This window comes from Lingula anatina, chromosome 1, assembly GCF_051362555.1.
Source record: "Lingula anatina isolate TDL-2025a chromosome 1, LinAna3.0, whole genome shotgun sequence".
Lineage (NCBI taxonomy): Eukaryota > Metazoa > Brachiopoda > Lingulata > Lingulida > Lingulidae > Lingula > Lingula anatina.
Window position 1 is genome coordinate 53,887,043 of NC_141767.1, and position 12,012 is coordinate 53,899,054.

At 34.2% G+C, this 12,012-nt stretch overlaps 1 protein-coding gene across 17 annotated transcripts in view; it reads right to left on the minus strand.

Moving 5' to 3' along the window:
- The window catches only part of LOC106168494 (ras-specific guanine nucleotide-releasing factor 1), a 68,751-nt gene that overhangs the window by 33,076 nt on the left and 23,663 nt on the right, over positions 1–12,012 (minus strand). For 13 of the 17 annotated variants that reach the window (XR_015332003.1, XM_087001540.1, XM_087001550.1 and 10 more), the window contains exons 5-6: positions 11,227–11,322; positions 8,995–9,042 (exon numbers count right to left, since the gene is read on the minus strand). Coding sequence is in view for 16 of the 17 variants with exons in the window: in XM_087001540.1 (XP_086857666.1) it covers positions 8,995–9,042; positions 11,227–11,322 (144 nt within the window). In the remaining variant the exon portion in view is untranslated. The remainder of the gene's footprint in view (positions 1–8,994; positions 9,043–11,226; positions 11,323–12,012) is intronic. The other 4 variants (XM_087001546.1, XM_087001545.1, XM_087001551.1 and 1 more) reach the window with 1 other exon arrangement.

Consider the following 12,012-nt stretch of genomic DNA (forward strand, 5'->3'; position numbering starts at 1 on the left):
CAAATAGCCTTCTTATCTATTTGTATGGCTCTATGCTTTCTCGTGAACAAATAATCTATTTACTTTTATTCAAATGGCTTTCTTATAGTCCTTCCTACCATATTGTAATTTTTCAATTTCGAAGCATTTGTTGACTTAAATAAACTAAAAACAAGGGCACTGCAAGTTGGAACATTATGTGCCCAAAGGATGAGCCACTTCTTTAACAAGCTTTATTGGTCAGGATTTAAAGTATACAGTTGTGCATAATAAGGGTAGATATAAACTGTCCTACAAGATATCATTGGAAGTGAAAGAAACTTTCTAAAAATTCAAAGGACTCTAAAGACAAGTACAGAAAATGTAGTCAAAGTAGTTTAAAGGTCAAATTCAAGGTCACATTTGGATCTGTAAAATGTGATTTTCATATTCAAGTTTAATGGTTATAGAGAAGATAAATTTTGAGATTCAAGGCCAAAATTGAAATAAAAAAGTGCCCTTCACTGTAAAAAAGAGTAGGCCAAAGGCCAAATTTAAAGCCAAATTTGGATTTGGCACTTATTATTCTTTATTCAAATTAAAAGTAAATATGGGTTCATCTCTTCTAGTTTTGGAGAAATAAGGCCAGGAAAATTGAAAAAGTGCACTTTATTATAAAAACTAGTTCAAAGGTAAAATTAAATGGAGCATTCACAATTATCTCACATTTATGAAGAACTGCATATTAATATCAATCATCCAGGTGAGTATGAAGAAAAAAAAGTAGGAATTATCTGCATAAAAATTGATGGACAAATGGATAACATACAGTTCCATGCTATATAATTAAATGGTCCCTATGGGCATATGACAAGGATGTAACGTAACATATCGCCTGAAAACCTGTTTGTACTTCTTTGATCAACTTTCTTGGAAAAATAAACATAAGAAACACGCAGACCATGCAACAATAATATTTTTAAGCACATGAAATGCGCAAATAATTTGGTCATTTGAATTGATGACATTTTCACCCTTTACATCAAGTTTAGGTGTACTACCAATCAAAACTAGAGGATCAGAGAGGCGATACCGCCTCCGAATATTGTACCACCAGCTGGAGCAAGCGCATTCGTATAGACCCCCACATACACAAAATAAGGGACACAGCCACCAGTTTTGTGCTTGACAAGCTGTAAAAATGCAATCAACAAGAATTTTTAAACTATTGCAAAAAACATATATGGTACAATCAAATTTAAGTTCTTCGTAAGGTAGGTCAAGGGTCAATTTCAAGGTCACAGTAAATTGCCAGTATATGACTTCCTATTCAAGTTCAAGAGTAACTATGGACCTATCTCTGTCAGTTTTGGAGATAAAAGGGAAGCAAAATTTGCAAAGTTCAGTTTATGGTGAAAAGTAGGACAAAGGTCAATTTTAATGTCACATTTATAATGCCAGTATATGACTTCCTATTCAAGTTCAATAGTAACTACGGACCTATCTCAGCCAGTTTTGGAGATAAAAGGAAAGCAAAATTTGCAAAATTCAGTTTATTGTGTAAAGTAGGTCAAAGGTCAATTTTAAGGTCACATTTAGATTGCCAGTATATGACTTCCTTTTCAAGTTCAATAGTAACTATGGACCTATCTCTGCCAGTTTTGGAGATAAAAGGAAAGCAAAATTTGCAAAATTCAGTTCATGGTGAAAAGTAGGTCAAAGGTCAATTTCAAGGTCACATTTAGATTGCCAGTATATGACTTCCTATTCAAGTTCAATAGTAACTATGGACCTATCTCAGCCAGTTTTGGAGATAAAAGGGAAGCAAAATTTGCAAAATTCAGTTCATGGTGAAAAGTAGGTCAAAGGTCAATTTCAAGGTCACATTTAGATTGCCAGTATATGACTTCCTATTCAAGTTCAATAGTAACTATGGACCTATCTCTGCCAGTTTTGGAGATAAAAGGGAAGCAAAATTTGCAAAGTTCAGTTTATGGTGAAAAGTAGGTCAAAGGTCAATTTTGAGGTCACATTTAGATTGCCAGTATATGACTTCCTATTCAAGTTCAATAGTAACTACGGACCTATCTCAGCCAGTTTTGGAGATAAAAGGAAAGCAAAATTTGCAAAATTCAGTTCATGGTGTAAAGTAGGTCAAAGGTCAATTTTAAGGTCACATTTAGATTGCCAGTATATGACTTCCTATTCAAGTTCAATAGTAACTATGGACCTATCTCTGCCAGTTTTGGAGATAAAAGGGAAGCAAAATTTGCAAAGTTCAGTTTATGGTGAAAAGTAGGACAAAGGTCAATTTTAATGTCACATTTATAATGCCAGTATATGACTTCCTATTCAAGTTCAATAGTAACTACGGACCTATCTCAGCCAGTTTTGGAGATAAAAGGAAAGCAAAATTTGCAAAATTCAGTTTATTGTGTAAAGTAGGTCAAAGGTCAATTTTAAGGTCACATTTAGATTGCCAGTATATGACTTCCTTTTCAAGTTCAATAGTAACTATGGACCTATCTCTGCCAGTTTTGGAGATAAAAGGAAAGCAAAATTTGCAAAATTCAGTTCATGGTGAAAAGTAGGTCAAAGGTCAATTTCAAGGTCACATTTAGATTGCCAGTATATGACTTCCTATTCAAGTTCAATAGTAACTATGGACCTATCTCAGCCAGTTTTGGAGTTAAAAGGGAAGCAAAATTTGCAAAATTCAGTTCATGGTGAAAAGTAGGTCAAAGGTCAATTTCAAGGTCACATTTAGATTGCCAGTATATGACTTCCTATTCAAGTTCAATAGTAACTATGGACCTATCTCTGCCAGTTTTGGAGATAAAAGGGAAGCAAAATTTGCAAAGTTCAGTTTATGGTGAAAAGTAGGTCAAAGGTCAATTTTGAGGTCACATTTAGATTGCCAGTATATGACTTCCTATTCAAGTTCAATAGTAACTACGGACCTATCTCTGCCAGTTTTGGAGATAAAAGGAAAGCAAAATTTGCAAAATTCAGTTCATGGTGAAAAGTAGGTCAAAGGTCACTTTCAAGGTCATAGTAAGATTGCCAGTATATGACTTCCTATTCAACTTCAATAGTAACTATGGACCTATCTCTGCCAGTTTTGGAGATAAAAGGGAAGAAAAATTTGCAAAGTTCAGTTCATGGTGAAAAGTAGGTCAAAGGTCACTTTCAAGGTCATAGTAAGATTGCCAGTATATGACTTCCTATTCAACTTCAATAGTAACTATGGACCTATCTCTGCCAGTTTTGGAGATATAAGGGACTAAATGTTATAATTTTGGAGTTACCATAATGTGCCTTAAATTTCGTACAGAAAAAATTAATTAAAATAAAGAAAATGTCATTTTGGTCAAAATTCTTGAAATAGGAGGTGCTCTGAAGTTTCAGAAGTTCAAATTTGATGAAATAATGTCATTTTTGAACACAAGTTGTCTGCTTTACCAAGCCTTATGTTTTATTTTTCCAGAGTTCAAAATTTATTATCCATTACCGTACTGCACATTTTGCTTTTACCACCAATATGTACTTTTTGATACAGCGTAACTCGAAAACCGTATGGAATACAAAAAAACCGAGACCACCTCCAGTGTTGGGCTTTACATGCTCTACAAAATGCAAAAAAGAATGGGTCTCTAGCATTAACGGTTCCCGAATTAGAGACAGTTTTCAGTTTCGGTATCTTATGGCCGCTACTCCCGTGAAAATGCACCGATTGACCCCAAATTCATGGAGATGAAAGATGACCTGAAGGGTAACACCTTCCAATAATATTATTGGTTAAGTCTGTGTGGTGTCTGAATAACAGGGCAAAAAAAAATTTTTTCGTAAAAAATTTCATTTTTTTGAAAATTTTGGCCCATTTGACCTTGAAGTAAAGGTCAAAGGTCAAATCCAAGGGTATATTTGAAATCTACACATATGACTTTTGGAAAGCCGTCTATAGAAATTTTTCCCATAACTCCTTCCATAGGGTAGATAATTAGCATTTAATTTTGCCATTTTTAGACAAGGGTGCATTGCAATGAGTGCCACACCCAGACCCCAATACCGACAAAGCCCAAATTTTACGTGGAACGAGTTGAGATTATAGGTGACCTAAATCCATGAGATGGGAACGGGGGCCCTTACCGTCTAGGAGGAGAAGCGGTAACGGTAGCCGTCCGGCGGAGCCAACGGAGCCGGCGGAGCCGGCGGAGCCGGCGGAACGATCCGGACGGGACCGAAACCATGTGTACCGCCAGCGCTAACGCTGGTGGTACAATTACCATGTATTACACAAATCAAAGCATTCTAGGAAAAAGCAATCAAGCAGGTACATCAAGTGATCACCTTGTCATGTACCTGCAGATACTTTTGACAGAGCAAATTCCTAAAGAAAGACACAATTTGAGAAAGACCTCTTGGGATAAGTGAAAAGTCTCTCCCTTCCCCAGAAATACTTTTCATTTGACATACTGTGAAAATCCTTTATTTTTCGGTCATGCGATTATCTACAGGAATATTCTGCTTGACCACAGGCAAAAACTTCATTCAACAATTCAAAATACAACACTTGCAGCAGGCTTTGTAAGGAAAAGGGTAGGCCTCATGGCAGAAAGTTCAGTGACATGAAAAAATTAAGCACAAGAGAGATGAAATGGGTTAACTGAAGGCCAAAAATTATACAATTGACAGCACTCTCAACTTTATTATTCAAAGGCTAGACCAAATTTGATGTCTAATGCAGGTAGTTACTAAATTATTTGTTTCAGAACTTACATTTTTCATTATGATATCTCTCCATTTATACTTCTTTCTTTTCTATCTCTAACACGATAAGTGCCCTTAAGGGCCATGCATTGAGCAAGAGAGAGAGAGAAAGAAAGAGAACTTGACTCTAAACAAGACAGGAACAAGATGGCAATTGAAGATATGAAGCATAGGGATAAATTTGTGGTAACTGCAGAGGGTGTTGGTCACTGGACAGTGCAGTAAAGTTCAACAGGGCCAAGATAATGAAATGTAATTGCCAAAATCCTTGAAATAACATGGACTGCCTGACTAAAAGTTAAAACTATAATGTTCCAATTTACCAAATCATTAGCTACATTCTTCCACAAACTTCAAATTGTTTAGAACAGTTGGTAAACATATCAAGAGTAAAAACACATAAAATTGCTTATCATCTGATAATATTTCATGAATCCAGCTACAGTTCAAAATGTCAGAGAGCATTCACATCGATAAGAGCCGGTGTCTAGCAAGGCCAAGACCTAAATATGGTGAACCTTCATGAAAGGTCTCTCAATGACATTCACTGAGTGACTATTAAAGGATTACGCGGTTTCCTTTCATGTAGGTCCGCCATATTTGGGTCTCGGCCTTGCTAGTCCTTGGCTCTTCTCGATGTGAATGCTTTCCTATTCCCCCCAAAATTGAAATGTTAAAAATCTTTTTAAAAATTATATATAACAATTCCTAAAAAAGGCCATACCCTCTCCCTTTCTGTGCCTAACATCTATCTAAAACAAACAGAATATGCCTATGTGTATATAAACATATATCACAAAACTTATTTTATAATTGTATACATATATATAGATATATATGTGAGGGGGGACAGGTGGGAAAATGGCTCTCAAGTCTAGACATTTGATACCTGATCAGTGGCAAACTGAGTGGTCATCTCCTGATGTGAATAGATTAGAAAATACAGATGTGCTATTTAGTACAAATGTAGTGTACATAGAAGACAATTTCATATTTCCTTCATATCTAGTATTTCAGATTATTTTAAGGTTAGCATGATATAAAACAAAATGGTGCATTACAAGACATTTATTTCAATATTAGAATAGTTGTGCTTATCCAATACCATTGTAGTTTGTTCATTCCCAATGTACAATACAGGGGATTTTTTAAGGATAAAAAACATGAAATGTCAATCAAACATGTTATGTGATGGAGAAGATGCTGGATAACCAATTTGCAAAATACCACAAAATATTTTTAAAATGTTTAAAAACCCAAAATAAACCAGTCAGACTTATTTTCTCCCAGCAAATTTAAAGTAAAAAAATAAGTACAGCTTGCCAGGTAAGTAAGAATGTTAAAAAAATGATTCACTTAATTTTCATACTTAATGTGCCTTTTCTACCAAAATGAGATAAAAATAGATTGGTAGTCATGTGGTTAATGTTGCCAATTAAGTGAAAAAAAAACCACATAAATATCAATTACTTTGATTCATAAAAACTATCCTTCCAGACAATTTTAAGTTAAAAAAATGGGTTCAGTAGGTATGGGGTTAATGTTGCAAAAAATAAATAAATAAATAAAAATAAATAAATAAACAAATAAAATAAAATAATAATAATAATAAATAAATAAATATAAAAAATATAAAATTGGTATAAAAATCTGATTACACTAATTCTCAAACTTTCGGATTTTTGCCTAAGAAAAGAACTCAGTAAATGTGAAATAAAACAAAAATATTGCTTGGCCCCTTTAGGGTGAACAACAGATGTGTCAGACAGCAACAGACACTTTAAGTGTATTGAAAAAAAAAAAAAAAAAAAAAAAAACCAGTACTGGACAGTATTTTTATGGTAATTATGCAAAAATTTGCAAATAATTTCAATTTTACAATATTCATGATTTATCATTTTGTTATTTATAAAAACATACTTATTCCCAACAACAAATTCTGCTTTTTGGAACACAGGGAATTATTATTTGAGTGTCTCTATCAACATTTGCTTAGGGATATATACAAAATTTAATTTGTTCAAATCGATACATAGAGTGATTGCTATGTATCAGCTTGGCTCATGAGAGAGAGAGAAAGAGAGAGAGAGAGAGAGAGAGAGAGAGGAGAGAGAGATTTAAAAAAAGCTGAAAGCAAGAAAATTTAATGACTAATTTAATGACTAAGAATTCTGTATACTCTTCCACAGCAAAAGACAAAAGAGATGAATTAGTGCCACTGAATTTCAGGATAGCTCATTAATTATCATGCTAATCAGATTGTGGAATGAGGTGACCTCTGACTCCAATTTTGCCATTCATGTACCTGCCTTAGAGGAAAAAAAGGGAAACAGTTTACCAATTATACTAAATCTAAACTTCTGGCTAATTCATTAAAAACAGGGAGCAGAGAGCTATTCAGAAATTCAGACACTAAAAATCAATCCTGAATGTTGGTTTCTCGCTATAGTGACTAACTGAAACAGAACATTCTTTTAAAGATATTTTAGAAATATGAAAAGAACCACTGAATAGTAAACGAAACAAATAATATATACCATATCAAAGGAACAAAGAAAGTAAATCATCACTTCCATGTAGATTGGCAGCTAGCAAATGTTATATTAAAGCATACATAGAGGTAATGTCAAACAAATTAGAGCAAACACAAATTTAAGAAAATAAATCAATTTAACAGTTATACTGAATATTTATAATACAGTCAAACATTTGTCACTGAAGGTTAAACAAGTTCATAACAATGTATAGACAACAAGGGTTGAACAGAAGGGTGTATCATATATCATAGCATTTAACTGCCACGATGACCATCATCATGACCTTTGGGCATGTTCTTGTCCAAGAAATCTGTCCCACACCCATCAAGGTACATCTAAAGTGACTCTGGCATGGCCAACAGATCATATAGCAGTATTTATTTTATGCAAATTCAAACATAAGAGTGACTTGTAAAAGTGGAATGACACTGCATTTGAGGCCTCTGCCTGTTTAAACCCACTAGTATCTCAAGCTGAAACAAAACTGGATTGCTTTTCTAGTCTTGCATATTCAAACTAAAAAAAATTGACTGAACATCTACAGGTCTGAGAATGTATTTGTATAGCTATGCCTGCTGAGAGGAGATATATTACAAACTGCAGTATGGAAGCTAGTATCCTAAAACCAATGTTGTACCTGCAGTAACATGTGACCAGTGGCTGTTGTGAAAGTGTGCCATTCTCCCAACACAAATCATGCTGTGAAATGCAGTTTGTCATATATCATAACAATGAGTGCCACAAGCATTTCCCACCTGTCTCTCAGTATTATATAACAACAACCACTCCATGCTCTAAACACTATGCCCAGTGTGTGTGTGTGTGTGTGTGTGTGTGTGTGTGTGTGTGTGTGTGTGTGTGTGTGTGTGTGTGTGTGTGTGTGTGTGTGTGTGTGTGTGTGTACCAGTCCTCATAAACAATAATTGCCATTTGCCAACACGGCCCTCAGATTTGGGAGCACAAATGCACAAATTAATGACTCCAGCAACAAATAAAGTACACCAGCATAAAATTACTTGCCACAAGCCCAGCATTTCATTACACAAACAATTTTGCCAGCTTCCATCCAGATCTCTGGCTGTGTGCTTAGCCCCCTTATGAGTTCTATTTATCAATCCAGGACTGTTTCAATATGGCATAAGATACCAGAAACAGAGTGTTAGAGTTTTTAGAGTTTCTCAATCACAAAAGAGTGATATTTTATCCCCTTTCTGCATCTGTGACAAAAGAGAAAGGATTTCTGACATCCATGCCAAAGCCCAATAAAGTGACCTGAGGTTAACTGACAGATTTTGAGGAGGAGAAAGACCTTAGTTGCCTTTAGAAGTAGTCTTTAGAAAGATAAAGAATATGTAAAAAGTCTCAAAACAAACCAATGTTTTCATATATACTTCTATCCATACTGCTTATTATTACAACAGCAATGCATTTTCGACAATCTCTGACTCATATGGAATGTACCAAATGGGTAGATAAACAGATTAACAGTTTGTGTAATGAAACATTGTGGCAACTAATTTTACGTTGGAGTACTTACTTTGTGGCTGGAGTTGTTAATTTGGTCATTTTTGCTTACAAATCTGAGGCTCGAGTTAGCAAATGTCACACGTGTGTGTGTGTGTGTGAGTGTGTGCGTGCTGCATGATATATACACATGATAACCTCACATATATACATAATCTAAACACCGCACATACTGATGTGCACAGGGGAATATACTAAGCTTTACCTTGGTTAATTTCTCATCATCTGGAGATACGCTATCATTGCCTTCGCACTTTGGAGAGAATAAAAAATTGGAATGTCAAATATATGGCTAGTCAACAGTCTTTGAGCAAATATTACAATTTAGCAGTTGGTTTTGCTGTGCTATTGAAGAAAGCTGCTGAATATACAGATATCCGTGTCAGCTGAGGTCTTTGGAAAGGACTTACACACATCTATTATCTCGAATTCTTAGGCAGAACCAGATTATGAAGAGGAGGAAAGCCACATGATTAAGTATTCATTAAAAAGTTAGCCCAAATCTTGATCACCATCAAGAATTTAACCTTTTCCTTTATACCATTATTCCTTTTATATCATTGGTTTCTGCATGGTAAAAGTTATATATCTAGCATCAGAGAGCACAATTTCTGAAGCATTTGCCATTCAACAAGTTACATGGACATATCCAACAATGTCACTTCCTCTTTGGTCAGATTTCTGATTCTGCCTTGTCTACAAAACCAAAGCACTACAACAACAACATTTACACATACAAATACTCCAATCTGAACAAATAAACATGGCCATTTTGTTGATTTGAACACAATCTTCACCACATCTAGTGCTATATACATATTTAACAGAAATGTATATTTAAAAAAATCAATAGAAGGCACACCCTGGCCTTTAAAAAGATAATGATGGCTGAATTTAAGATAAAACAGTACATTTGAAGAATAAAGGTATACCTGGAAGGATAAGGACACTACACCTACATATGCAGTAGCATAAACATGGTGTTGTGAGAGTCATCATTCTTTCAATGGACATTCCATCTAAAACTTATCAAATAAGGTAAAAGATGGACCCAACTTGCAGAAGCGCTAATAAAAGCCACACATCCAAAATGATAATATACTAATGTGAGATGATCAGATATTGTTAACTACACAGTCACGTGACATAGGTTTGTGTTAAACTGCATGATTGAATAGTACAAATTATAGGACATAGCCTACAGAAACCACCGCCAAATGGGAGAGGTAATGCAGTCACTAAAGCTTATTTCTCAGTCTGTCTGATAGAAAGATTACTAAAAATCCAGAGATTAAACAATATCTATGATTGAAATTTGATTTGAGAGGATTTCTTTTCTAATCCTTTAAAATTTAAAAAGAATCAAAAACTGTAAATTTTAACAATTTCATCTTCCCCCAAATCTTAAATAGCAATGGAATCAAGGTATCCTGTCACTAGTCAATAAATGGTCTACATTTCCCATTGGCGGGGGCATGCGCTCTCTGAGAGCCTGTAGTTTACACAGAGAAATGTCTGCAAATAAAACACATCAAGCAGTCAAGGGAGGTCTACCCACATAAGCTTATAGCATGTGTGATCAGTGTAGAGGATTCAATGCAATACCAGTAGTCAGGTATTAAATCAATAACACAATGCATTAAGAACTGTGAAAATATGAAAAAGAAAATGGCTTCAAATATAAATTATATAGCTCTACTAAGACAGGTCAGCTCAAAGACTAAATAATTCTAAATATGCTCTTTAAAATCAATGTGGAATCAAACAATAAGCTGAACACTACTAATTGATGCACTATTGACAAAGTGAATGGGAAACACAGTGTTTCTATAGCTTCCTCAGCAGACTCAGCTGCTTGTCACAACGGACTAGCTACCACGGACTTGGAAACCAAGTTTACCTGGACTAATTTAGCAGACAATACTACCCGCTAGAATCCAGAATATATTGCATTTATCTTAAATTCAATTTTATATTTAATTCTAATGAACCACATTAACTTCAATATACTAAGTGTTAAATGTGTTAATAGCATTTTTGAAGATATACTAGACTAGGTATAATTAATAAAAATAGAAATCAGAATTTTCAATCACTTGGCCAAACCTTAGGCATATCTGATAGTAACATTCATAATAAAATATCAAACAAACATCTTGTTAAGTTTTATTTTAATAAACAAGTCTATTTATCCTGCATTTCATGTAACACTTTACTTTTAACATACATGTATTCAATCATTTTCAAATATGTGCCTGCAGTCCAGTGGAAAGATATATTTTCATTTAATTCTTATTTCAATCTTGTACTTCATGACAAAGAGAGAGAAACTGTATGGTTTAATCTTTATTATATGCAGAATGTCTTTAGCTTTGATTTTGGGGGGTAAAAAAATTAGTCATAGCAATCTTTAAAAGTAGCACAATAAAACAATTACCTTCTTTATTTTCTTTATTTCATCACTTTCTTCTTCTGTTGATGTTGCAGCTTTCACATGGTTAGGATCCTTCTTTCCAGTCTTGAACTCACGCAGCTGAAATTGGAAATAACAACAAAATTGTTCACTTTACACATACTTCCATAATACATAATTGCAGTTCTATAGTGATGACAAAATATGTATAATTGAATAAGATTTTGTAGTAATTGGGACAGAGAACAAAACATCGATATAAAGCCAAATGACATCTTATACCCTTTACCTTTCATTTATCAAAGTTAACATATGCTGTTGAAGAAAATTTGCAAGATATCAATCTCCCCTAGCAACCATCACAAGCACTGAAAATTAACCAACTACAGTGCTGAAAATCACAAAACTTTGAATGGAGATTATAGCTTTCCTAGCCATCAAAAATAAAGCATTTTGTTTCAAAAATTATTCAAGCACAAGGGAATACAATTTTACCTGCATAGCCTCTATTAAGATTTATCTAAATAGGCAACAAAGAGTATCGTTTAAAATAATTTTCCCAGAAACTAAACTGTTCTTGCTAAATTAAAGCAACCTTGACCTTACATGGACTATATTACCTGGACCCAAATAGGAAAAAAAAATACAACTGAACGTTACAACTCTTATTAATATTCATGTCTCATTTTAAGGTCAATAAGTCCTAAGTATACATTAAAATGGCACTGGATATTATCAACTTGTTGAATCAGTAACCAGACATATGATACTGTAATATGTACATAGATAACACTGGTCGATCCCTTTTCC